The sequence below is a fragment of the Tupaia chinensis genome, unplaced genomic scaffold, assembly GCF_000334495.1.
Source record: "Tupaia chinensis unplaced genomic scaffold, TupChi_1.0 Scaffold000465_1, whole genome shotgun sequence".
Taxonomy (NCBI): Eukaryota; Metazoa; Chordata; class Mammalia; order Scandentia; family Tupaiidae; genus Tupaia; species Tupaia belangeri.
Genome location: NW_006159974.1, coordinates 820947 through 847062, shown reverse-complemented (window position 1 = coordinate 847062; position 26116 = coordinate 820947). Strand labels below are relative to the sequence as shown.

At 45.1% G+C, this 26116-nt stretch overlaps 1 protein-coding gene across 1 annotated transcript in view; it reads left to right on the top strand.

Moving 5' to 3' along the window:
* Positions 1 to 16770: 16770 nt before the first annotated feature.
* Positions 16771 to 26116, top strand: part of PRKRIP1 (PRKR interacting protein 1) — a 31619-nt gene continuing 22273 nt past the window's right edge. Inside the window, exons 1-3 of the mRNA XM_006155663.3 lie at positions 16771 to 16956; positions 17882 to 17960; positions 20360 to 20460. Coding sequence (XP_006155725.1) covers positions 16831 to 16956; positions 17882 to 17960; positions 20360 to 20460 — 306 coding nt within the window. The 5' untranslated portion in view covers positions 16771 to 16830. The remainder of the gene's footprint in view (positions 16957 to 17881; positions 17961 to 20359; positions 20461 to 26116) is intronic.

Here is a 26116-nt window from a genome sequence, read left to right as displayed (position 1 = left end):
TTCCCTGTGATGTTGAACGGGAGGTTTTTTTTTTGGTTTTTTTTTTATAAAGAGAGAGATTTTTGCCATAAGGAGCCTGTGCTCACCAGAGAGACAGAGACCAAGAAATCACCCCCCTCTTCTGGGGAGATGGCCACTCCACAATCCCTTCTCCTCCAGTCATCTCCTAGAATTTTAGGCAAGCATGTACAGACGCCTGGCATGAGTGTTTTAAGTCACCGGTTCCAGGACTCAAATAGCAGTGGACCACTTAGGAGTCCAGCAACGTAACCTTACGTCATCAGCTGGTCCTGAATGGGAGGCTCGAGAACAAAAGCATAGGCCTACTGCTCACGCTGCCAGGGAGGGAGCTAAGAGTCAGTCACATGCTAGGACCAAAATGATCTGGACCAGTCAGTGAGACAGAGGTGTCCCCACACAAGGAGATTCAGAGGGACAATTGTCAGGTCCCTCATGCAGCCCCCACCCCTACGCAGCAGTCCAGGAGGGGCAGATGCAGACCTAGAGTGTGAGTTGACTTAAGCTGCTTATGAGTCAGCAAGGGGTGGAGGGCTTCCAAATAAAGAGCATGCAAACTCAGCTGCCACCCAGAGCCCCAGAAGGGGAGGTGATGTCCAACCCCACTCCTGTCTCACTGTGCCCTCATTACACCTGACCTTCTGTTTGCTGCACATTCTGTCCTGCCCCTGGGGAGAGACTGGCATGGATGCCAAATGACGGGCCAGAGACATGGAGAGGTTCTGTGGGCTCTCTGGGGCAACAGAGAAGGAAGAGGTGAGGCCAGCTGCCGGAAGGAAGCAGTTTAATGCATAAAGAACTTTTTAAAAATAATTATTTATTTAATGTTATTAATTATTATTATTTTAATTTGCTACAGGGCATCTGCACTCACCAGAGACAGAGAGAGTGAAAGAGGGAAGTGAGAAAACAGACCATCAGTTACAGGACTGGAACTGCGGTTAGCCACGTGGGAGTCCAGCAGCTCAATTACCAGCCAACCTGCTGGCCTCATCTACAGAACTTTAAGCCGACCAGTTAGGCTGCCTAGTGGCGTTATTGCATAGTAATTAAGAACATATGATTATGATTTAGAAACCACGTTATGGGACCAGCAATTGGCATAATGGCTATGTCGCTGGACATCCCTGTCATTGACTGCGGTTCAAGTCCCGAACCCGGTGGCTTAAATTCACATTGGGCATGTGTGCATGCGTGCCCAAGATCCCGAGAGGAGAATGGAGGAGAAGGGATTGCGGTGTGGCCATCACCTCTGGGAGGGTGATTTCTCACTTCCTATCTCTGTCTTTGTCTGTCTGGTGAGCACATACGCCCCATAGCAAAAACCTCTCCAAAAAAAAAAAGAAAGAAAGAAGAAACCACATTAGAATCTGTCATCATTTACTACTATGTGACCTGGGGCGGGATATTTAACTTCTCTGAGCCTGGATTCTTTATCTGAAAAATGGAGGTAAAAATAGTGCCTACTGGGACCAGCAGATGGCGTAATGGTTACATTGCTGGACAACCACGTAGTCTACAGTTCAAGTTCTGGAGCCAGCAGCTTGAAAGTCATGCTGGGTGCATGCCATGTGTCTGCCCAAGATCCCAAGGGGAGAGGAGAGGAGAAGAGATTGTGGTGTGGCCATCCCCCCGGGGGGTGATTTCTTGCTTTCTGTCTCTGTCTCTCCAGCAAGCACACACACCCTATAGTAAAAATCTCTCTCTGAAAAATAATAGTATCTACTAAGACTTTCATTCCAGTGATGGCACTTTTTCCAACTAATCCACTCATGGACAACCTAAAAACTGGTCAAGGAGTAGCAAGTGGCTTGTTGGTTAAGGTGTTGGACTCTCACATGATAGACCACGGTTCAAACCCTGACCCCGACAGCCTACAAATCACACCAGGCGTATGAGTGATTTTCTCAAAATCCTGAGAGGAGGATAGAGAAGAAAGGATTGTAGAGTGGCCATCACGCCTGGGTTGCGATTTCTCACTTTCCCTCTCCTCTGTCTCTCTCTGGTAAGCACATATGCTCTATGGCAAAGACCTAAAACAAAGCAAAGCAAAACAAAACAAAAACTGGTCCAAAAAAATATTTTTTTCATTTGCGAGAGGGCACATGCACTTATTGGAGAGAGACAGAAAGAGAAAGTGAGAATGCATGGGGGGTTGGTCATGCTGCAATCCTTTCTCCATTTCTCACTTCTTTTGGGATTTTGGGCATGCACACGTGCACACACACACACACACACACACACACACCAGCATGTTTTTCAAGCCACTGGGTCTGAGACTCAAACTACATAGCTGACCATGTGGGATCCAGCCACCTTAACTACCATGCCACTGGCTGGCCCCAAAATATTCTTTATTCTGCTTGAGGACAGAATGTTAAGGAGGCAGGGACGAAGTCTGAGGCTAGGGTCTGGGAAAAGACAGAAACCCAGCATTTCAGAGCACTTTTTCCTAGAGTTGTCTGCCAATTTGAAGAGATAGATGAATGTCTAAAAAGCTAATCAGCCTTTTGACAACCTCGTCAAGCTAGAGAACAATTATTTGAATTCTGGACCTGCCAAGGCAGGGGGCATTATTGAAGTTTCTGTGCTTTAGAGTGAAAACCACAAAAGACCATATTATAGATGTCAGAGTAGACCAGAGTAGACCAGCTCTCACACAGACAAGCTTCCACAAGTTGAGCTTTTCATCACTTTAATTTCTGAACTGGACAAAGGTAGACAAAGATTACTGGAACCTTTGAGCACAAGCAGTGTGTATCCTGGCAAAGGAAAATTTAAAGCTTCTATGGAGATGGTTAATATAATGCTAAGTACCAGGACCAGCAGTTGGTGTAATGGCTGTTTCTGGACTCCTATGTAGTCAACCATGGTTCAAGTCCTGGACCCAGTGGCTTAAACTCACACTGGGCATGTGTGCATGTGTGCCCAAGATCCTGAGAGGAGAATGGAGGAGAAGGGATTGTAGCATGGCCATCCCCCCTGGGGGTAATTTCTTGCTTTCTGTCTCTCTGTCTCTATCTTTCTGGTGAGTGCATGTGCCCTACAGCAAAAACCTTTCCAAAAAATAAACTATATATATATTTATAATGCTAAGTACCCATTTAAAAACAACCAGGCACATTAGGAGACAAGATATGGAGGAAATTTAACAGAAACAACAGATAAGTGAAACAGATCGGTTGTGGTGGCACAGGTATTAATAAAACTAGTATTTAACTTCAGATTGTTTTTTAAAGAATTGTTTTATTTGACTTTCTTTCTTTATTTATTTATTTTCATTTGATCAGAGAGAGTCAGAGTGGGCTGGGAAGAGGGGAATGAGAAAGCAAGCCACCAGGTCCAGGACTCAAACCGCAGTTGGCCATGTGAGAATCCAGCACCCTTAACCACCATGCCACCTGCCGGCCCTTTACTTTAGATTTTTTGAGAAGTCTGCTGTATGTTGCAATCTCTATGGTAATCACTAACAGAATAGTAAGAGTGAATATAAATTCCAAACGAGGACTGGCTATGTCTGGAATGGTAAGCTCTGCAAAAGAGAAGCTGGATCCCGCAGGGAGACTACAGTTCAAATCTCCACCCTCGTCAGCTTGAAACACACTGGGCATGTGAGTGCGTGCCCAAGTCAGAGCGCGCGAGGTCAAAACCCAGTGTGGCTAGGAGGAGGAGGAATTGTGGTGTGACCAAACTCTACGGAAGGCGTACCTCTCTCCCGCTCATTCTCATGTGTGCACAGACACACTCTAGCATGAACAAGCGGGAGAAAGCACACTTAAAAATTCTAAACAAGCAAAAGAGGGGAGATGAAGTGAAGTAAAAATACTCAAACGATAAAAGAGTAGCAAGAAAGGAGATTTTACAAAGCAGAACCACTGGGGCCAGCAGGTGGCGTGTGAGCTGAGGAGGCAGACTCCCAAATGGCTGACTACAACTCAAGTCCTGGACTTGGTCACCTGAAAATCACAACAAACAAATAAATAAATAAATGGGGGGTGGGGAGGACAAATCCATACAATCATTACGGAAACAAAATGACAAACTTAAGTATCTAGTAAAGTATTAGATTTTAAAAATCTTGGGACCAGCAGATGGCGTGATGGTTACCTTGCTGGATTCCCACATAGCTGGCCATGGTCCAAGTTCTGGATCCGGCATCTTGAAATTCACACCGGGTATGTGTGCCTGCATGCCCAAAATAAAAAAAAAAAAATCTATGGCTGACTCCATGGCCCCGTGGTTAAGGCAGCTGGATTCCACATGGCCAACTCTGCAGTTTGAGTCCCGATCTGCTGGCTTGAGAGATGCCAGCTGTGTGTTGGTCCATGCCCCAAAGTCCCAACGGGGTAGAGAAATGGAGAAAGGATTATGATATGACCATTTCCCATGGCGGGAGTAGAGAGAGGAGTGTGCTTTCTCCTCCCCCTATCTCTTTCTGTCTCTCTGTCTCTCTCTCGTGAGCACACACACACTGTAGCATTTATTTAATCTGTAAGTTTACATTAAGTATACATTGACTAAAATTTCCAATTAGAAGGCTAAGATTGTTCATTCTGTTAGAAAAATCTATCTGATGTTTCTATGAAACAAAGGTAAAACATAACAATGCAGGAAGTTTAAAAGTAAAGGGGTAACAAGAAGACATAGTTTGTAAACAAAAACAAAAAGGAAATTGATACAGAAATAGTAATATCAGGGTCTGCTAGCCCTTTGGCCTAGTGGTTGGGGGATCTAGATCCCACATGGAAATTGTTTAATTTCTAAGACGTTTTGCAAGCCAGTCAATATCACATTGATAGTTTGAAATTGACCATAATGGGAGTATTTCTAGTATAGCATGCAAATGCTACAAATCAGGGTTTCATTCCCCACCCTAGGAAGCCTACTTGTTAAATATTTATAAGCGTATCACTGCACATGGAAAATTGTATCTAATTAGGTTGTAAGTTCTTTTCAAGTATACATGAATCATTTGCAAAAATTATATATTGGGCCATAATGTACTCTAATACATTTCACAGGATTGAAATAATCAGAGCATGTTTTCTGACCACAATTCAAATAAGCTAGAAATCAATAACAAAAAAGGTAAGTAGGAAATCCCCATATATTCTGAAATTTAAAAATAACATCTCTATATCACCCAGGTGTCTAAAACTGTGTTCCACAAGAAGCAGAACTGAGACAAGGTCTTGCATGCAGGTATTTTGTACTGGGGTGGCTCCAAAAACCAAGAGAGTGTGACTGAGAAGATTGAAAGAAGAAAGGAGGGGCCAGCAGGTGGCATGGTAGATAAGCCACTGGATTCCCACATGGCTGACTGCGGTTCAAGTCCCAGACCTGGCAGCCTGCTTTCTCACTTTCTGCCACCTCTCCCCCTCTTCCTCTGTCTCTCTCTGGTGAGTGCACATGACCTGGAGCTAATTAAAAATTGGGACTAGCAGATGGCATGATGGTCACTGGACTCCCACGGAGCTGACTGTGGCTCAAGTTCCAGACCCGGTGACTTAAAACTTACGGTGGGTGTGTGTGCGTGCATGCCCAAGATTCCAAGAAGAGAATAGAAGAGAAGGGATTGCGGTGTGGACATCCTCTCCCTAGGGGGTGATTTCTCGCTTTCTGTCTTTCTGTCTCTCTTTCTGATGAGTGCACGTGCCTTATAGCAAAAACAAACAAAAAAACTCTCTTTTAAAAAAAGATAAATCTCAAAACAAAACAAAAAAAAACGGGAACCAGCAGTTAGCGTAATGGCGATGTCGCTGGACTCCCACGTAGTCGACCGCGGTTCGCATCCCGGACCCGGTGGCTTAAAACTCACGCCGGGCGCATGTGCATGCGTGCCCAAGATCCCAAGAGGAGAACGGAGGAGAAGGGATTGCAGCGTGACCATCCCCCCTAGGGGGTGATTTCTCGCTTTCTGTCTCTATGTCTCTCTCTATCTGTCTGGCGAGCGCACACGCCCTATAGTGAAAACCTCTCCAAAAAAAAAAAAAAGATAAATAAAATTAAATAAATCATTTTTCAAGGAAAAACATGAAAGAAGAAAGGAAAGAAAGCCAGTGTAGAGCTAGTCACTTTAAGTAACTGGGCTTGCTCACACTCATCCTCAACAAGCTCAGGCTCTGAGGATCCGTGTAAAATGTGCCTCAGAATTGTCTGCCCAAGAATGGAAGAAAAGTTATTTTTTGTTTGTTTGTTTTGTTTTTTACTTTTTAACATTTATTTCTGAGGCCTGCAGGTGGCATGGTGGTTAAGGCACCGGACTCCCACATGTCTGACCTCAGTTTGAATCCCAGATTTGGTGGCTTGCTTTCTTATTTTCCCTCTCTCTGTCTCTCTCTGGTGAGAGTAAACATACCCTATAGCAAATTTAAAAATTTTTAAATAACCATAATAAATTTTTAGACATTTCTTTTAAAATAATAATGGGGCCAGTGGGTGGAGTGGTGGCTAAGGGTGCTGGGCTCCCACATGGCTGACTGCCGTTAAAGTTCCAAATCTGGTGGCTTTCTTTCTCACTTTCTGTCTCTCTCTCTCTTGTTCTGTCCCTCTGTCAAACTCAAAATAAATCAATAAAGTTAAATAAAATATTTTTAAAAAAATAATTAAATAGAATTAATTTATTTCTTCCATGAGACAGGGAGAGAGAGAGAGAGAAGCAGCCCCAGCAGGGCTCTTCATGCTCCGATCCAGCCATTCCCCCCCTCAGCCGGCCCAGCTCATGGACATGCACACAAGCAACAAGCAGAGAGGCTCCAGGGCACAAACCAGGGACCTTCTCAGGTGGGCCCAATTGTGTTACTACTGTGCCATCACCTGGCTTATACATTGTTTCTAGGCCCCAACTACTTAAGGGTTGCCCCAGAGCACAGGACTGGCAGCTTGAAAACAATGCCAGACACATGAGTGTGCATGCCCAAAATCCTGAGAGGAAAACGGAGGAGAAGGGATTGCAGTGCGGCATCCCCCTGGGGGGGAGGGTGGTTTCTCACTTTCCCTCTCTTCTTCTGTCTCTCCTCAGCAAGTAGACATGCCCTATAGGGGGGGAAAAACTGCCCTGGGGCTAGCAGGTGGTATGGAAGTTAAGGAGACTGGATCCTACTTGGCTAAGTGCATGGTTCAAGTCCCACCCAGCGGCTTGAAAACATATGCTGAGTTTGTGCATGTGCATGCCCAAAATCCCGAGAAGAGAATGGAGGAGAAGGGACTGTGGTGTGGCCATCTCTCCAGGGGGCGTGGTCTCTCTCTCTCTCTCTCTCTCTCTCTCCAGCAAGCACATGCACCCTATAACAAACTATTAATAATAATAATAATCAAAGTAAAAGAGTTGCCCCATGTGCTGTCCCATCCACCTCCAGGTTTGTGAGTGCTTGAGCGCCAAATAAACCCTCATTCCAAAAGCAAGAGACATGCAGTTAAGCTGAGGCGTGATGTGCTGGGTTATACCTCTGCCAAGCTTCTTGGGGACACGCATGGACACAGGCGCTTCCTACACAATGCAGCCCTTTCAGTTCTCAAATCCAGTCAAGTCTTCCACATATTCCTACTTATCACAGTCTTCAAATGCCTGGCCACATCCCTGATGAAGACTTCACAGAGGAGAGTTAATGAGACAACCTGTGGTCCTCACTGCTTTAACTGAAATACATGATCTCCCTCCTCCCTCCACTCTGGATTTTCCAAGCCCACAACCAGAATCTTGTCACGGGAGAGTGACCCGGACTTCCGTTCCTGAGAAGTCAGCTCTCTGGGCTGCTTTACCCTTGTTGAGCCACAGTTGCTTCATTTATCCATTTATAATGATCACCAGCTGTGGAAACATCAAGAAATCATCTCAAGAGGCCAGATAGTGGCAGAATGGTAGCTCAACCGGACCCACAGGAGAAAGGTTATGAGTTCATGTCACAGAACTCCCTGAGCATGCCAGCACATATGTGTGTGCCCGTGATCCGCTGGTGAACCGGGATGGATTGCAGCGAGAAGACTCTATTGGTGGTGTGAATAAAGCTTTTGTTTTTTAAAGTGGTCTCCAGGGGAAGCAGGTGGCATGGTGGTTAAGGTGCTGGACCTATTGGTGTGTGTGTGCCTCTCTCACACGGAAGAAAGAAATGAATAAAGCTTTTGTTTTTTAAAGTGGTCTCCAGGGGAAGCAGGTGGCATGGTGGTTAAGGTGCTGGACTCTCACATGGCCAGCCATGGTTTGTGCCACGGACCTAGCAGCCTGAAAATCATGCCAGGCACGTGTGTGTGCATACCCAAAATCCCAGGAGGAGAATGGAGGGTCATCCCCCTGGGGATGATTTCTCAGTTTTCCTCTCACTGTCTCTCTCTCTTCTCTCTCTCTCTCCCTGGTGAGCAGACACACCAATGGCAAAAACCTAAAAAGTAAGAATAAATACATAAATAGGCTGTCAGGGCACACCTGTGCCAGGTTGGTTGCCAGCGGCAATGGCCACAATGAAAGCTGTGCTTAGATTTGAAGTAAAGCACAGGAACAGGGAAGAAGGCAGTTCCTTCAATACATGGTTCAGGGAAAATTAGGCATCCAACATGGAAAATAATGAAACTGGGCCTCTGCTTTACAACAAACCCCCAAAACAGTATTTGTTAAAAATTTTTGCCATAGGGCACATGCACTCGCTGGAGAGAGACAGAGAGAGAGAAAGTGAGAAATTATTTCCCTGGGTGGATGGCCATGACACTGTCCCTACTCCTCCATTCTCCTCTCACAATTTTGTGCGTTTCAAGCTACTGAGTCTGGACTCGAACTGTAGTTGGCCATATGAGAGTCCAGAGTCTTAACCACCACTCCACTTGCTGGCCCCAAGAAGAAAAATTTTTAAAATAAGACGCAAAAATCCCTCAACAAAGAAAATAGTGATAAAATTGAACTACATTAAAACAAAGACCTTCTCTTTAACAAAAGATACTAGTAAGTAAACAAGTGACCCACAAAGCAGAAAATGTTTAAAGTAATTCTGATGGATCACAAGAATGTAGAGGTCCTGGGACCAGCAGTTGGCGTAATGGCTATGTCGCTGGACTCCCATGTAGTCGACCACAATTTGAGTCCCAGACTAGGCATAAACTCACACCAGGCGCATGTGCGTGCGTGCCCAAGATCTCAAGAGAAGAATGGAGGAGAAGGGATTGCGGTGTGGCCATCCCCTCTGGGGGGTGATTTCTTGCTTTCTATCTCTCTGTCTCTGTCTTTCTGGCGAAGTGCACATGCCCTGTAACAAAAACCTCTCCAAAAAAAAAAAAAAAAAAGTAGAAGTCCAAAAACAGGAAAACCTAAGCTGGAGTTTTAGAGATGATGCTTAGGTGGTAACAATATCAAAATATCAGGCTGACCCTGTAGCACAGTGATTAAGGGAGCTGGATTTCACGCAGCTTATTGCAGTTCAAATCTCGGCCCTGGAAGCTTAAAAAACACTGTGGGCACACATGCATGCCCCACTGTGGGGTTGGGGGGTGTTTATCTGTTCTGTCTGGCAAGCACACATGCCCTCTGGTGATTTATATGTGTATATGTAGTCGGAGGATGGCACCACAGTGAAACATGATGCTCTGGAGGCTGATTCACAGGGCAAGGGTCTAGGTTCACATCCGGAGACCTCCCTGAACATACCAGACCCATGTATGCTCATGGTCTGGCTGCTGAAGCTGAGTGTAGGTTGCAGCAAGACCTGGGGGGAGGGGGCTATCTCTGTTCCTGTCTCTGTCTCCTTAATGGAGACAATATATAAATAAAATTTTAAAAAATTAAAATATAAGGAAAAGCAAGGAAGGAACTACCATAAAGTCAGGGATGGGGGGTGATCTAGAGGGCCAGGAGGGAGTTCTGGCTTGGGCGGTGTTCTGTGCCTTGGTGTTAGATGAGTATCTGTGTTGTAATCATTCATTGAGCTATATGCTTTGTTTTTGTACATTTTTCTGTATATATGTTTTACTTCACAATATGAAAGCTAAAAACAGTGTCTATCTTATAAGCTTCCTATGAGATAAGGCACAGGACTCAGTTTGCAAAGCGCCTGGCACATTGGAAGTGCTCCATGAGTTTAGTGGCTGATTATCACGGGATTGGGGGCCTTTTAGGTGTGGCCTATGCATATGTGAGTATCTGCACCCACAAATCTCAGCAGGGCATTTGTGGGTGACCCACATATCCATGGGCAGTCACCTGGGAGGGTGTGCAGAGCATGGTTAGGACCGCAGTGGCCAAGGGCTGAGAGAGGCCAAGGATGCAGCTCAGTCACGGGCCAACCCAGTCAGGGCAGCATGTCTTTCCTGCTGGGCCCTTCTACCAGCCTGACCACAGAGCCCCCAGCCTGGGGAGTCTGAGTTCAGGAATAGGAAAGTGTTTTATTGATTCAGACTGGGAGCTCCAGAAGGTGCTGACCAGGCCAGCTGCAGGTCCAAGCACCTCCCACCATCACTCAGTGTGGCCTGACTTAGAAAGGGCTCTGGCACTAGGTACTGATCAGCCTCAGCCAGAGCAGCGGGCCCCTGTTCTGTGGGGCCTGTGGTACAAGTATGACAGCTTCCTCCACACTGGCCTGGAGCATTGACCCAATCCTTGGCCTCAAGCTGGGCAGGGCAGATTTCAGGGCCTGAGCTGCCTCGGTGGGCATTGTGGGCCCCAAACAGGCACTGTTCCCAAAAGTCACCAGACAGGGAAGGGTTGACTCTTCTGTAATCCGGCAAGTCAACGGTTGTTTATTATGTAAGTTTATTGAGGTACAATTTCCATACAATTAAATTTACCCTTTTTAAGCACATGGTTCAATGAGTTTGACAAGAGCATATAGTCATGAAACCACCACTACAATCCAGATATAGAACATTTCCATCACCCAAGAAATTCCCTCAGGCCCTTTAAAATCAACCTCCGCCTACCCTTGGCCCATGGCAACTGCTGACCTGCTTTCTGTCGCTATCGCTTTTGCTTTTGCAGAATGTCAAGTAAATGGAGTCCTTCAGGTTGTGGTCTTTAGGATCTGAATTCACTCATCCCGTATAATGCTTTTGAGAATCTTCCATAGTATTGCCAGTTACCGCAGAACCTTCCCTTTTTTTCCTAAAATGTATTTCACAAACAAGAGAAGCAAAGAAAGAGTGATGAAAAGAGAGCACCCTTGACAGGATCCTGACCCCACCGTCCAGCCCCCCAGCCCCAGCCAGCCCTGGATCACGGGCACACACATGCCCAGCATACTCAGGGACTTAGTTCTTTTGATGCAAACCCAGAACATTCAAAGGTGGGTCAGCCCCACAGAGCATTGTGTTTTTGTTTTTCTAGAGATTTTTGCTATAGGGTGTGTGCCCTTGCTGGAGAGACAGAGACAGAAAGCAAGAAATCATCCCCTGGGAGGGATGGCTACATAGCAATCCCTTCTCCATTCTTGGCTCAGGATCTTGGGCATGCATGCACACATGCCTGGTGTGAGTTTTAAGCCACTGAGTCTGGGACTTGAACTGCGGTCAGCACATGGGAGTCCAGCCATGTAACCATTATGCCATCTGCTGGTCCCAGAGCACTGTATTGTACTGCCACCATCATCCCTCAGTTCTTTCCTTTCAGGCTGAGCAGTGGTTCACTGTACAGGCGACATCAGTTTGATGGGCATGTTTGGGACAATGATGACTCAAGCTGTTCTAGGTATTCTCATCCAGGTCCTTCAGTGGACTTTTATTTTCATTTCTCTAGGGTAAGTAGGAGTGAAATGATTGAGTTGTCTGGTAAGTGCGTGTTTATAAGAAAGTGACAAATCCTTTTCTGAACTGGGTATCATACCTTTGTTTTTATTCCTGTCGGGAGGATCTTTTCTCTTGCTAGCAACAGCAGGACTGTTATGGAAAGATCATTGACTCACTAATTCAATGAGGAACTCAAATCATGGAATATTTGTAGAAAAGTTTTCTCTCTCTCTCTCTTTTCTTTCTTTTTCTTTTTTTTTTTGGACAGGTTTTTGCTATAGGGTACATGCGCTCGCCAGAAAGACAGAAAGAGACAGAGAGACTGAAAGCAAGAAATCACCCCCCAGGGGGATGGCCATGCCGAAATCCCTTCTCCTCCATTCTCCTCTCAGGATCCTGGGCACGCACGCACACGTGCCCGGCATGAGTTTAAGTCACCAGATCCGACACTCGAACCGCAGTTGGCTACATGAAAATCCAGCTCCATAGCCATTATGCCAACTGCTGGTCCCCCATTTTAAACATTTTTTAAGGGGGACCTTTTTCTATAGGGTGCATGTGCTCACCAATGAGACAGAAAGAGACAGAGAGACTGAAAGCAAGAAATCACCCCCCAGGGGGATGGCCATGCCGAAATCCCTTCTCCTCCATTCTCCTTTCAAGATTCTGGGCACGCATGTACCCGTGCCTGGTGTGAGTTTTAAACCCCCAGATCTAGGACTCAAACCATGGCCGACCACATGAGCATCCAGCAATGTAACCATTATGCCATCTGCTGGTCCCAAAAAGCTTTGCTGTTTTACTATGGACTGAAACTCAAAGGATTGAGATAGGAGTGCACACTCCTCTATAGTGAACCGTTGTCTTGGTTTGCCTGAGATTCCCCTGGTTTCAGTACTAAAAAGTCCTATTCCTGGGAAACCCCCTGGTCCTGGACCCAAAGTGGGACAGGTAGTGTTATGGTTTGGAAATGGTTTGTCTTCCAAGGGTTCATATGCTGGAACCTTGGGACCCAGTGTAATGGTGTTGAGGTGGGTGGGGCCTTTAGGGGGTTAGGCCTAGCAGACAATGTCTGAACTGGGGAGCAGAGGTGCCATCCTCATGGATAGGTCAAGGCCATCTCCTGGGAGGGAGGGAGTTCTCCCTCTTCTGGGAATGGACTCGTTTCCTTGAGAGCCCGCTGTTAGAAAAAGAGACCCACAGGTCTCTCCTTGCATGCATCCATGTTGTGATGCAGCAGACGCTGGCCAGTTGCTGGCCTCATACCCTTGAACTTTTCAGTTACCAGAATTGAGCCAGAGAAGTCTTTATCCTTAAGAGATCGCCCAGTCTCAGGTAGTTTTGTTTAGCAACACAGTAATGAGCTGAAACAGGTGTCACACATGGCACTGGGCACCGTTCATCTATCACATTTTCACCACAGCCAAAGTCAAAGCTAGCTTGCTTGTACCCACCTTACTTGTAAGGCAATAGAGAGATTAAAGCGTCTGCTCAAGGGGCCAGCAGATGGCATGATAGTTGGGATTCTGGACTCCCACATGGCTGACGGCAGTTCAAGCCCCAGACCTAGTACATTGGGTTCGCACTTTCCCTCTTACTCTCTCTTTCTCTCTCTCTCTCTCTCTCATGAGTACACGTCTCTTGTGGCAAATTAAAAATAATACTGAAAAATAAAATGATTTTTAGAAAATTGCCTGCTTAAGCCCAGATAGGTGGAACCAAACTTTGGCACCAAATCAACCATACTCTGAAGCACTGGAGTCTTTGATGAGGCAGACACCCTTTCTAGGTGCCCAGCTTCGGGTCTCAGGGAAGGTGGATTAAGGGGCCCAATACTTAGACTTGGGGCCCAGCAGGCCTGGGTAGGGATTTGCTGCCCCCTTGTGGCTGACAGGACAGCACCTAAGTCTGAGTTCCCCCCAGGGGCATCTACTGGTGATGAAGAGGAGCCCTTTCATCCAGGAAGGAGGACCTCAAATCTAGCCTCAGCCCTAGGATGCCACATGAGCATTTCCCACCAGTCTACTAGGGGACTTGTCCCATCCGTGTGACGCAGACCCAGGGCCAGACCACTAGGTTCAAGTCTGTGCGACCCTGAGCCACTCTCCTGCTGGGTCCCGGTTCCTCTTCTGTAAAATCAGGATGACAGCTCTTTCCCACTATCCGAGATGGCAGATGAAAAGCTGTGAGGCAGGGTACTAAGGAGAAAAAACCTGAAGCCAAGAAAGCTGGTGTCAGCGGGAAGGTTGAAAAGGCTGACCCCAAGGCTAAGAAGCCCAAGAAGGGGAAGCCCCACTGCAGCCGAAACCTGGTCCTACTCTGGGGCGTCGGCAGATGCTCCCGGTCCGCCATGTGTTCCAGGAAGGCCATGTACAAGAGATACTCGGCCACTAAATCCAGGATCGAAAAGAAAAGGAAGAAGGTTCTCGCCACTGTCACAAAACCAGTTGGTAGAGACAAGAATGGTGGTGCCTGGGTGGTTAAACTGCACAAAATGCCTAGGTATTATCCTACTGAAGATGCGCCTCGAAACTGTTGAGCCACAGCAAAAAAGCCTTCAGTCAGCATGTGAGAGAGCTGCGAGCCAGCATCACTCACGGCACCATTCTCGTCCTCACTGGACGCCGCAGAGGCGAGAGAGTGGTTTTCCTGAAGCAGCAGAGCAGTGTCTTGCTACCTGTAACTGGATCGCTGCTTCTCAATCGAGGTCCACTGCAGAGAACACACGAGAAGTTTGTCATCACCACCTCCACGAAAACTGATATTAGCAATGTAAAGATCCCAAAGCACCTTACAAATGCTTACTTCAAGAAAAAGAAACTGCGGAAGCCCAGACACCAAGGATGGTGAGATCTTTTACAAAGAGAAGGAGAAATATGAGATTTCAGAGCAGTGCAAGGTTGATCAGAAACCTGTGGGACGTGCAAATTTTACCCAAAATCAAAGCTGTTCCTCAGCTCCAGGGCTACCTGCGACCCGTGTTTGCCCTTACAAATGGAGTTTATCCTCACAATTTGGCGTTCTCAATCTTTTGCCAAGAACCTAATTAAATAACTGATCATATATTTAAAAAATCAGGATGATAAATATGTCAATGACTTAGGACAGACTTAGACATTGATATTGTTTTCACCAGCTCCTTGACACCCACATGTCTTGATTCTCCCCTACTTTCATACATTCATTCACTTAATTTCCATCTGGTAGCTATCTGCCAAGCACCAGGTCTGTGCCCATCCCTGAGCTGGGGGTGCCAGAGAGATTACTGCCAACCGGACAGACATGGCCCTGCCCTCTTTGCCCTGTAACTCTCTGCTGTCTCACATGTTCATTCATTCACTGAGTATCCATTTATTTACTGAGTGTTCCTCCATTCTTTTTCTGTGTCCTCACCATCTGTTTCCTCACAGACCTGGAGGAGGAATGGATCAAAATCCCAGCACCTAACCCTGATCTGGTGTAGAGTGGGTGCTTGCAGAGTGCTTAGGGAACAGGGGAGAGAAAAAGTAAATATGGAGCAAATAAATGTGTTGATGAGATGACCAAGAGAAAGATGAATGAGTAAAGAAAGAAGGAGGGACCAGCAGTTAGCGTAATGGCTATGTCGCTGAACTCCCATGTAGTTGACCACGGTTCGCGTCCCGGACCCAGTGGCTTAAAACTCACACTGGACATGTGTGCATGCATGCCCAAGATCCCGAGAGGAGAATGGAGGAGAAGGGATTGAGTTGTGGCCATGCCCCCTGGGGGGTTATTTCTCTCTTTCTATCTCTCTGTCTCTCTCTGTCTGGTGAGTGCACAAGCTCTATAGCAAAAAAAAAAAAAAATCTCTCCCCCAACAACAAAAATAATAATAATATTCTTGTTTTCACGAGGTTTTTGTTTTTAGTGTTTCTAATTGCCAGAGGCATGTGTACTCACCAGAGAGATACAACAGAGATCAAAAGAGGGAGAAAGCTCCTCCCACAATGGGGTGTGGTCATGCCACAATCCCTTCTCAATTACTTCAGTATTTTAGGCACACTTGCACATGTGCCCAGTGTGTTTTTGGGGCTGCAGAGTGTGGGATTTAAACTGTGGTCCACCATGTGAGATCCAACTCCCTTAACGTTCATACGAGTTTAATCATGATTGTAAAGCAATCATATCCTGTCCCATCATGGTCACAGAAGCCATCTGGGAGATTTTGTACTTCAATAGAACACCAGGGCCTAGCTCTCAACGCCTGGCCAGCTCCAAATGTGAGAAGGGCTATTCTCTCTCATAACAAAGGGTCTTTCGGTAGGCAGCGATATGACTTACACGGGGGAACAGGCAGGTTCAAAAGTATTCAAAGAAGACAAAATAATACGGCTCCAGATTCCAACAGATGGCAAAATGGTTATTTGCTGGGCTCCCACGTAGTACACCACAGTTCAAGTCCCAGATCTGCGGCTTAAAACTCAAGCCGCGTGTGCGTGCGTGCCCAAGATCCCGAGAGGAGAATGGAGAAGGGATTGCGGTGTGGCCACCCCTCCCTAAGTGATTTCTCGCTTTCTGTCTCTGTTTCTCTCTGTCTCCCCAGCGAGCGCACGTTGTCCTATGGCAAAAAATCTCTTAAAAAATAAGTAGATAATAAAAGATTTGGCCCCACCATTCACGGAGTTTAGTGACACGTTTGCGCACTCTTTTGTATCAAAAAGAGATCGTCAGAAATGAAAGTGGGACAAGAACCGGATCCAAGGTAGGGTCATCACGAAGCCTGAAGCGAGAAGAGCCGAGTGGGAAGAGATGCTGAGAGCCGTCCCTGGGATTACGCGGTGGCACCACCACGCCCACGGAGGAGAGGTCTGCTGCGTCGGGCCACTCGGGCATGGAGGGACGCTCCTCCTCCTGGGACGTGGGCGTTGGCTGCAGTGATTAGTTCAGAAACAGGAAACGAAATCAAGTAGCTTTGATCAAAATAACCCACCTCGACCTTGAGCTCATGAATATTCAGCAGGTGCTTCTGTCTCGCGGCTCCGCCTCCGTCCCCGCCCAGCTTAGAGACTGCGCATGCGTCGCTGGCGCGCGGCCCTTTCGTCATACGTGCGCGCTGCCGCCGTCGTTCGTTGGGGGAGTAGGACTGCCGTCATGGCGAACTCAGCGGCCGCCGCCGTGCGACCGCCGAGACCCAAGAAAGAGCCACAGACGCTCATCATCCCCAAGAACGCGGCGGAGGAACAGAAGCTCAAACTGGAGCGGCTCATGAAGAACCCGGTGAGATGAGGGGCGGGCTCCACTGCCGGTCGGACACTCACCCCTGGAGGGCCCTTGGCCCCACGTCCCCACTTCCCCACCTCCAAACTCCGAAATTCAGTACTTGACCCTTGCCCTGCTCCCTGGAGCGATCCTTGGTACGGCGTAGGTCGCCCCGAGACAGCGAGCTTCCCGTCCGTCTTTGGGTGAGAGCCCAGGCTGGGTGAGGCGCTTGGAGCGGCTTTCTATGCTCTCGGGCCCTTTGTGGGTTAACTTCTGTGAACAAAAGCGGCAGACTTGGAAGGGAGAATCTGGGTTATTTCTTGTAAACAGCACCGATTGTTAGACATCGGCCGAGACATTTGGAGCAGGTCACACTTTGCTTACCCATCTCCAATCCAGGCTTCTGTCCCCTCAGTAATGAAAACGATTGGATGAGAAGGGCTTTCATTCGTTTGGCTAGAAAGGGTTGACTCTCCTCCTCTAGCGGTGGTTTCAAGCCCCGGGGGGGTGCAGGTGCGCACTCGCCTGGGATCCTGGCTGGCTAGCAGGCTAGTGTGTGGGGGGGGTCCCTGCAGGACGAGACCCTGTAGTGGGTGCTTCTCACACACGGGTGAGCTGTGGCTCTCCCTCGTAAAGGAAAGTAGGTGGAGGTGTTCTAGTCGTAAACGGTGATTTACATTTCTTGGTTCTGCTGTGGAAAGTGTCGGTGGTGAAGGCTGTGGACTGTTATATATACCCCAGAGTATAATACAGGATAAAGTACAGTCAAAAGAGAGGAAAGAACATAAAGTCAGTTCTGACTTCAAGGAACAAAGCGATCCCACTAAACTAGTCCAGTTAAAACTCTTTGGTTCTAAGAGATATAACTGTTTATACCACTTACAAACAAGTTTATACCACTTACAAACATTGATACAAATGCTTTTGTGTTTAAATGTTTCAGGACAAAGCAGTTCCGATTCCAGAGAAAATGAGTGAATGGGCACCTCGACCTCCCCCGGAATTTGTCCGAGATGTAATGGGTAATATGTGTGTGTGTGTGTGTGTGTGTGTGTGTAAAACTGTAATTTTTAAAAGTAGAGGGGCCAGCGGGTGGTGTGGTGGCACTGGACTCCTACATGACTGACCATGGTTCAAGTCCCAGACCTGGTGACTTGCTTGCTCACTTTTCTTCTCTCTCTCGCTCGCTCACTCGCTCGCACTTCTCTCTGATTAAATTGAATAATGACAATAAATAAATTAAATAATTCTTTAAAAAAATTTTTTTAAGGTAGATATAAAAACCCTATAGTTGGGACATGCTGTTGGCGTAATGGCTATGTTGCTGGACTTCCATGTAATCGACTACGGTTCGAGTCCTGGACCTGGTGGCTTAAACTCAGCCAGTCACTCGTGCGTGCGTGCCCAAGATCCTGAGAGGAGAAGAGAAGGGACTGTGGCGTGGCCATCCCCCTGGGGGGTGATTTCTCACTTTCTGTTTCTCTGTCTTTCTGCTGAGCACATGTGCTGTATAGCAAAAATCTCTCCAAAAACAAACCAACCAACCCTATAGGTAATACTTGTTTAATAGGAAAAAAAGGAAATGTTCACCAGTCTAGTATTTTTCTCTTATAATGAAGGAGTATAGTTGCTTATGGTTTGGCACTAGAGGATTTTCTTTTGTATTATTTGTGTGTGTGTGTTATTATTTTTAAAGAATTACTTTATTTAACTTCATTATTATTATTATTTAATATTTCCAGAGAGAGAGAGGGAAAGTGAGAAAGCAAACCTCCATGTCCAGGACTCAAACCACAGTTAGCCATGTGGGAGTCCAGCGCTCTTAACCACCATACCACCTACTGGCCCCTTCTGTATTATTCTTAATATATTGTATATTTTTGGTTAATGGGAATAGTTTTATAAATTTGTTGGGTTATAGATTTAAGATATACTAATTATAAATGAAAACAAATTTAAAAAGTATAAAAAGTTAGAACCATTTGGCCAGCTGGTGGCATAGTGGTTTAGGTGGCTGGATCCCACATAGCTGACTATACAGCTGGAGTCCCAGATGAGCAGCTTGAGAATAGAGGAGAGGGGATTGCAGCATGACCATCCTCCCTGGGATATGCTTTCTTTTTTCCTCTCTTTCTATCTCTCTGGTAAGTACATGTTCCCTGTAGCAAAATTTAAAAAAAGATAAAACCACCTATAATTCCATTATTCCACCTGTAACCTTCTGGTATAGCCTTTCGAACCTGTTTATTCTCAGATCATTTAAGAAAAAGTATTTTTACAAAAGTATAAATAAGCTATACCTACTGCTTTAACCTAGCTGTAATTAATACAAGGTCTTCAAAAAGTTCATGAAAAGTTCATATTGTAAAAGAACTCTGCAAATAAATTTGTACTTTAATTTTTTTCTTTATGCAAATAATTGTATATGACACATGCTGTTCTGTGCTTTTTCTTTTCACTTAAAATATTGTGTGTGTGTGTGTGTGTATATATATATATTTTTTTTTTTATTTTCTGTTGTTTTGCTTAGTTGTTCCTCTTATATATTTTTTTTTTTTTTAAATTTACTTCCATGAACAAAGGAGACAGACAGAGAAAGCATCCCCAACAGAATTTCAGTGTCAAAATCTACCTCCATACCTCAGCCAGCCCTGGACCATGGGCAGATGTGTTCCCAGAATACTCAGAGAGGTCTCCAGACTTGAACCAAGGACCTTCCCATGTGGAATTGCCTCACAGAATTTTGTATTTGACTGCTGTGCCACTGTCTAGCCCCTTTTAATTCCATTTTATCATTTTTACACAAATTTTTTAAGGTTCCTTTAAATGTCATAGACTTTTATTTCAATTCAGTAGGAATGTATCAATAGCATGTGAAATGTGAAATTATAGGAGAGGGAAGGTCACAGGCCTTCTTCTAGATTTCTGATCACTAAACTACAGTTTGTTCTTCTTCTTTTTTAATTTGCCAGAGTATGCATGCACTCACCAGAGAGACAGAGACAGGGAGAGAGAAAAAGCATCCCCCATGGGGTGTGACCACGCCGTAGTCCCTTCCACATTTCTCCGCCCTGTTAGGATTTTGACCTGCATGCACACATGCACACAATAATTTTCAAGTCTCTAGGACCAAGGTCTGAACCACACAGTCAGAATTCAGCTTCCTTAACCACAAGGCCAGCCCCATGCTCTTCCTAATACTACATCAGAGCAGAATTTTGGGTGATTTCACATTCAATATGTGTGCATTGAGTAATGTAATGATACCTACAACATGGTAAGCACTGTGCCTGGGGTACGATGGGAATGTGGCAGGCATGGTTCCTGCCATGATCTCCAGTTTCTTTAGTTCCTTGTGGTTAAGGGTGGCCTATGTCGGTAACTGGATTTCATCTGGACCTCTTGACTGTTCTGTCAATAGGTTCAAGTGCTGGGGCCGGCAGTGGAGAGTTCCATGTGTACAGGCATTTACGCCGAAGAGAGTACCAACGACAAGACTACATGGACGCCATGGCTGAGAAGGTCAGTGAGCAGCAAGGCTAGCAATGTGCACTTACAGCCTTTAGAGGAAAAGTTTTTGATGAAGAATAAAGTTGGCCGTGGCAAGACCAGCAGTTGGCATAATGGCTGTGTTGCTGGACTCCCATGTAGTTGACCGCGGTTTGAGTGCCAGACATGGTGGCTTAAATTCATGCCATGTGTGCGTGCCCAAGAGCTCAAGAAGAGAATGGAGAAGGGATTGCAGCGTGGCCCTCCCCCCTGGGGGTCATTTCTTGCTTTCTGTCTCTCTGTCTCTCTCTGTCTTTCTGGCAAGCGAATATGGCTATAGCAAAAAAAACTCTCAAAAAAAAAAAAAGTTGGCTGTGGCTTATGTGAGCTCTCCCTTCTACAGTCAGCATGGAAAGCAGGGTCCAGGTGACTCCCAGGTCAGGCTCTACACAGCAAGGTACTCACACCAAGGGTCTTCCTTGTGTATGCAGGGACATAGCAGAGGCCCCTCTTCTCTGCAGACCATTTGCCATGTAATGGTACAGCAAACAGCATCTCTGTACCATTTGAGTTGTTACTTCTTTGTTGTTCTTTTTGGCTGAATGCCTCAAGGTGGTTAGCTGTCTGTTTGGTGTGAATGGTAATGTACTTTTAACTGTGTCACCTTTGGGAATCTGGGTTTCCTAGCTTTAGGGCTGGCATTTCTTCATGAGATGTAAAAAAAATTATTATTTTAAGAGCTTGAGAATTGCTTGCTTAAGAAATTGTACTCTGGGACCAGCAGTTGGCGTAATGGCTGTGTCTCTGGACTCCCATGTAGTCGACTGCAGTTCAAATCCTGGACCTGGTGGCTTAACTCATGCTAGGCATGTGTGCGTGAGTGCCCAAGATCCCGAGAGGAGAATGGAGGAGAAGGGATCGCGTCATGGCCACCCCACCCGGGGATGATTTCTCACTTTCTGTCTCTCTGTCTCTCTCTGTCTTTCTGGCAAGTGCATGCGGCCTAAAAGAAAAATCTTTCCAAAAAAGAAAGAAAGAAATTGTACTCTAATAACTATTAAGCTTTCTACAACTTGGATAAAAGGACCAGAAGCATCTCTCCTAAATGCTGTTTCATAAAATCTTCTTGAGACATTATGCTCATTGTATTTTTCCAATTGAATTTGGGATTATTCAATTCCCATCAAAAACTTTGATTTTTTTACTAGAATTGAGTTGAATCTGTAACTTAACTTGAATGAAAATACATGTTATAAGATTTAGTTACCTCATCTAGAAAAGTATCTTTATTTGTATAAATATTCTTGCATCTTAGTGATGATTTGTAGAGATTTTGCATTTCTCTCAAGACCTCTATTCAAAAGTATTTTAAGATTTGGGATTGCAGGGACTGGCAGGTGGCGTGGTAGTTAAGGGTGAATCTGTAACTTAACTTGAATGAAAATACATGTTATAAGATTTAGTTACCTCATCTAGAAAAGTATCTTTATTTGTATAAATATTCTTGCATCTTAGTGATGATTTGTAGAGATTTTGCATTTCTCTCAAGACCTCTATTCAAAAGTATTTTAAGATTTGGGATTGCAGGGACTGGCAGGTGGCGTGGTAGTTAAGGGTGTGGGACTCCCACATGTCCAACTGCAGTTTGAGTCCTGGACCTGTGTCTTGCTTTCTTACTTTCTCTCTCTCTCTCTCTCTTTCTGTCCCTCACTGGTCAAATAAAGTTAACTAAAATAATTAAAAAAAATTTTTTTTTTTGGATTGCAGTCCTGGTTGTGACCCTTTATTTTATTATATATTTTTTTAATTTTGCTGGAGAGCACGTGCATTCACTGGAGAGACAGAGGAGAGAGGAAAAAGTGCCCCCAACGGGGAATGGTCATGCCACAGTTTCATCCCCATGTCTCCATTTTCTCGGTCATGTTGGTATCTTGGACATGTATACACATTTACCTAGCATATTTCTCAAGCTGCCAGAACTGAGACTCAAACCACAGGGTTGGCTATATGGGATCTGGCTGCCTTTAACCTTTTAAATTTTTTATCTGGCAATTAGTGAGGGAAAAATATATACAGACCTTGTTATAGTGCTCCTCTATTTGCCTGCTTTACTATTAATACAAGTAGGTTATTTGACTGATTTAATTTTCCAAATACATTTCTTTTTTTTTGTAAGAGAGGTTTTGCTATAGAGCATGTGCACTCGCCAGAGAGAAAGCAAGAAATCACTCTCCAAGGGAGATGGCCATGCTACAGTCTCTTCTTCATCCTCCTCTCAGGATTTTATTCAACCACACACGCCTTGTGTGAGTTTTAAGCCACCAGGTAAAGGACTCAAACCACAGTCGACTACTTGGGAGTCAAGCAACGTAATTATTATGTCATCTGCTGGTCCCTGAATACATCTCTTTTGTTTTTGGAGAGGTTTTTGCTGTAGGGTGCGCGCCCTCACTAGAAAGACAGAGAGAGACAGCGAGAAATCACCCCCAGTGGTGATGGCCATGCCACAATTCCTTCTCTTCATTCTCCTCTCGAGATCTTGGGCACACACGCACACGCACCTGGCGTGAGTTTAAGCCACCAGGTCTGGGACTCGAACCATGGTCGACTACATGGGAGTCCAACAACATAGCCATTACACTAACTGCTGGTCCCCAAATACATCTCTTAACGATACAGTAGAGAGGGGTCAGCAGGTGATGTGGTGGTTGGGGCACTGGACTCTCACTTGGTCGACTATGGTTTGAGTCTTATACCTGGCTGTTTGCTTTCTCACTTTTCCTCTTTCTCCCTGTTGATAACAGCACTTTAAAAAAAATAGTAATAAAATAAAAATAAATAGTTCGTTAAAAAAAATATGAGGGATTGCTCCTTGGTATTAATTTTAGAACATGCAAAAAAAATGTTCTTTTTCCTTATTAGATAGAACACATTTATGCATTTTGGAAAAATTCATGTTAGGTTTTTTTTTTTTTTCAATGCCAGAAAGCACATGCACAAGAGAAATAATGCACGATCGCACTGCCCAATAGGGCCTCGTCACACCACAGTCCTTTTTCCTCAGTTCCCCATCCCATCAGGATCCTGGGTGTGTACAGGCCACTGGGGCTGCTGTTCAAACCCTGGGTGGCCATGTAGGATCCAGCTTCCTCTGTACTTTAAAATGATGGTTTTTTGGTTTATTTTTTATGAGTGAGGAAGCCACTTTATCCAGTAGCATTTGGCTTTCTAATAATATGGTAATAAATTTTTTAAAAGACTCAAGAATTTTTTCCTATATAAAGAAAAATACTTTAAAAATGAAAGCAATAAAATAGAATGCTTCTTAGCAATAAAAAAGAACAAACTACTGATTTATGGAGTACCTTAGATGGTTCTTTAAAACATCCTGTGTAAGAGGACCAGCAGATGGCGTAGTTGTTATGACAATGGACTCCCACATGGCTGACCACGGTTCTAGTCCCAGACCCTGTGGCCTGAAACTCGCGCAGGGTATACGTGTATGCATGCCCAAGATCCCAGGAGGAGAATGAAGGAAAAGGGATTGCAGTGTGGCCTTCCCCCCAGGGGGTGATTTCTCACTGTCTCTCTCTCTCTTTCTCTCCCCCTGTGGCAACACACATGCCCTAAGGGAAAAACCTACCAAAAAAAAGAAAGAAAGAAAATGGGACATTTGTCATATATAAGGCAGTTACTAAAAATAATTAAATATAGTCTGGAGAATGAAAATTAAATTTCTTATAATAAAATATCCTGAGTAAAAGGGGTCTTGCACAAAAGAGACCATATTGTATGATTCTATTTATGCCAAGTTACAGAACAAGTAAAACTATCTGTAAGGAAAAAAAAATCAGAATAGTGGTTGTCTCGGGAATAGGATCAGGTTTGACTGAGAAGAGGTACGAAGGAACAATCCAGAATGATCAGACTGTGCACTTGATGTTATGTAAGTATCACTGTAAAGGGAAAAAAAAATCTGCAAAAAAATATTAAATCCTACTTAGTGATATGCATGCTTAAATGTTTAGGAGTGGAATGTCTGTAACTTTGAAATGCATCAAAAATATAAGGTTTGATGAGGCCAGCAGGTGGCATAGTGGTTATGCCCCCCCATAACTGATCAGTTTCTGAGTCTTGGACCTAGTGGCACAGTCCCTTCTCTGTTGTCTTGAGATTTGGGGCACACATGCACATGCTCCTGGCCTGAGTTTTAAGCCACAAGTCCAGAACTCAAATCATGGTGAGAGTCCAGCGATATAACCATTTCACCATCTGCTGGTCCCAGTCTGAAGTGGTTTTTTTTATTGTTTTATTTCACTTTATTTACTTACCTTTTTTTTTTTTTTACTTGCCCGGAAAGGGACAGAAAGCGCATGTGCGTGTGTGCGTGTGTGTATGTGTGTGTGTGAGAGAGAGAGAGACAGACAGACAGAAGGCCAGCAGGTCCGAGACTTGAACCTTGGTCAGCCATGTGGGAGTCCAGCACCTTTAACCACCATGCCACCTGCTGGCCCCTCCAGTCTGAAGCTTTTATATGTGAATAAAGAACCAGAGAAAATACAGAAAAATGTTTTGGAAATTTTGGCATTTATTAAAATGTAAAGACTTATTTTAGGTGGCGAGAGGCTCTAGGATGTTAAATCTTTTTTAAAAAATAGACAAGAGAATCCCAGTTCTTTCCCAGTGACTGATAGGATCTGGCACTGATAGGGTGACTTCTGACTGACTTTGTTGGAGATCTTGCCTTAGCCAGATGTGGCAGCCAGCTGGGGGTTTCTGTTTATTCACTTGCTGGTAAATTCAGCTTCATGCCACAAAGTAAGATGTTTATGGCTCAGCTTATAAACAAACCAGCAGCTCTATTTTTTTTTTTTTTTTTTTTTGGAGGGGTTTTCGCTATAGGGCGCATGTACTCGCCAGACAGACAGAGAGAGACATAGAGACAGAAAGCGAGAAATCACCCCCCAGGGGGGATGGTCACGCCGCAATCCCTTCTCCTCCATTCTCCTCTCGGGATCTTGGGCACGCACACACACGCGCCCGGCGTGAGTTTTAAGTCACCGGGTCTGGGACATGAACCGTGGTCGACTACGTGGGAGTCCAGCGACATAGCCATTACGCTAACTGCTGGTTCCCGACAAACCTGCTGCTTTTAGAGTTAAGCCATGGGCTTCCTAGTTGTTCTCTAGTTGAAGCTGATTTCCATCTTGAAGGGGGTGCTGGTCTCAGGAGGAAGGCTCCTGTGTTTGGTTTCTGTGTCATTCAGGTGATCCATACAGCCCTGGCACTGTGGACCAGCTGTGGTGTTAATGGTGCCTCTTCCTCCTTTACTTCTCTTCCTCTTTTGGCCCGTTGACCTTTATGGCTATGATGGAAAAAATGAGAGGAGACACTTCATATGAGTAGAATTCCTTGTAATTTGAAGCTGCTTTTCTATAGGTTTTCTTATTTTATTGTTCTTCATAACAATAAAGAGGAAATTATATTAAGTTGTCGGGAAAGTCATGACGTATTTTTCTATGCAAAAATTAGTAATTACTTTCCCAACAACCTAGTAATTTCCTTCACATTATAGATGAGGAAACTGAGGCTTAGAAATAGAATTGCTGAAAAGAAATCATACAGTGTGTGTGTATGTGTGTGTGTGTGTGTGTGTGTGTGTGTGTGTGGTAGTGTGTGGTAGCAGCAG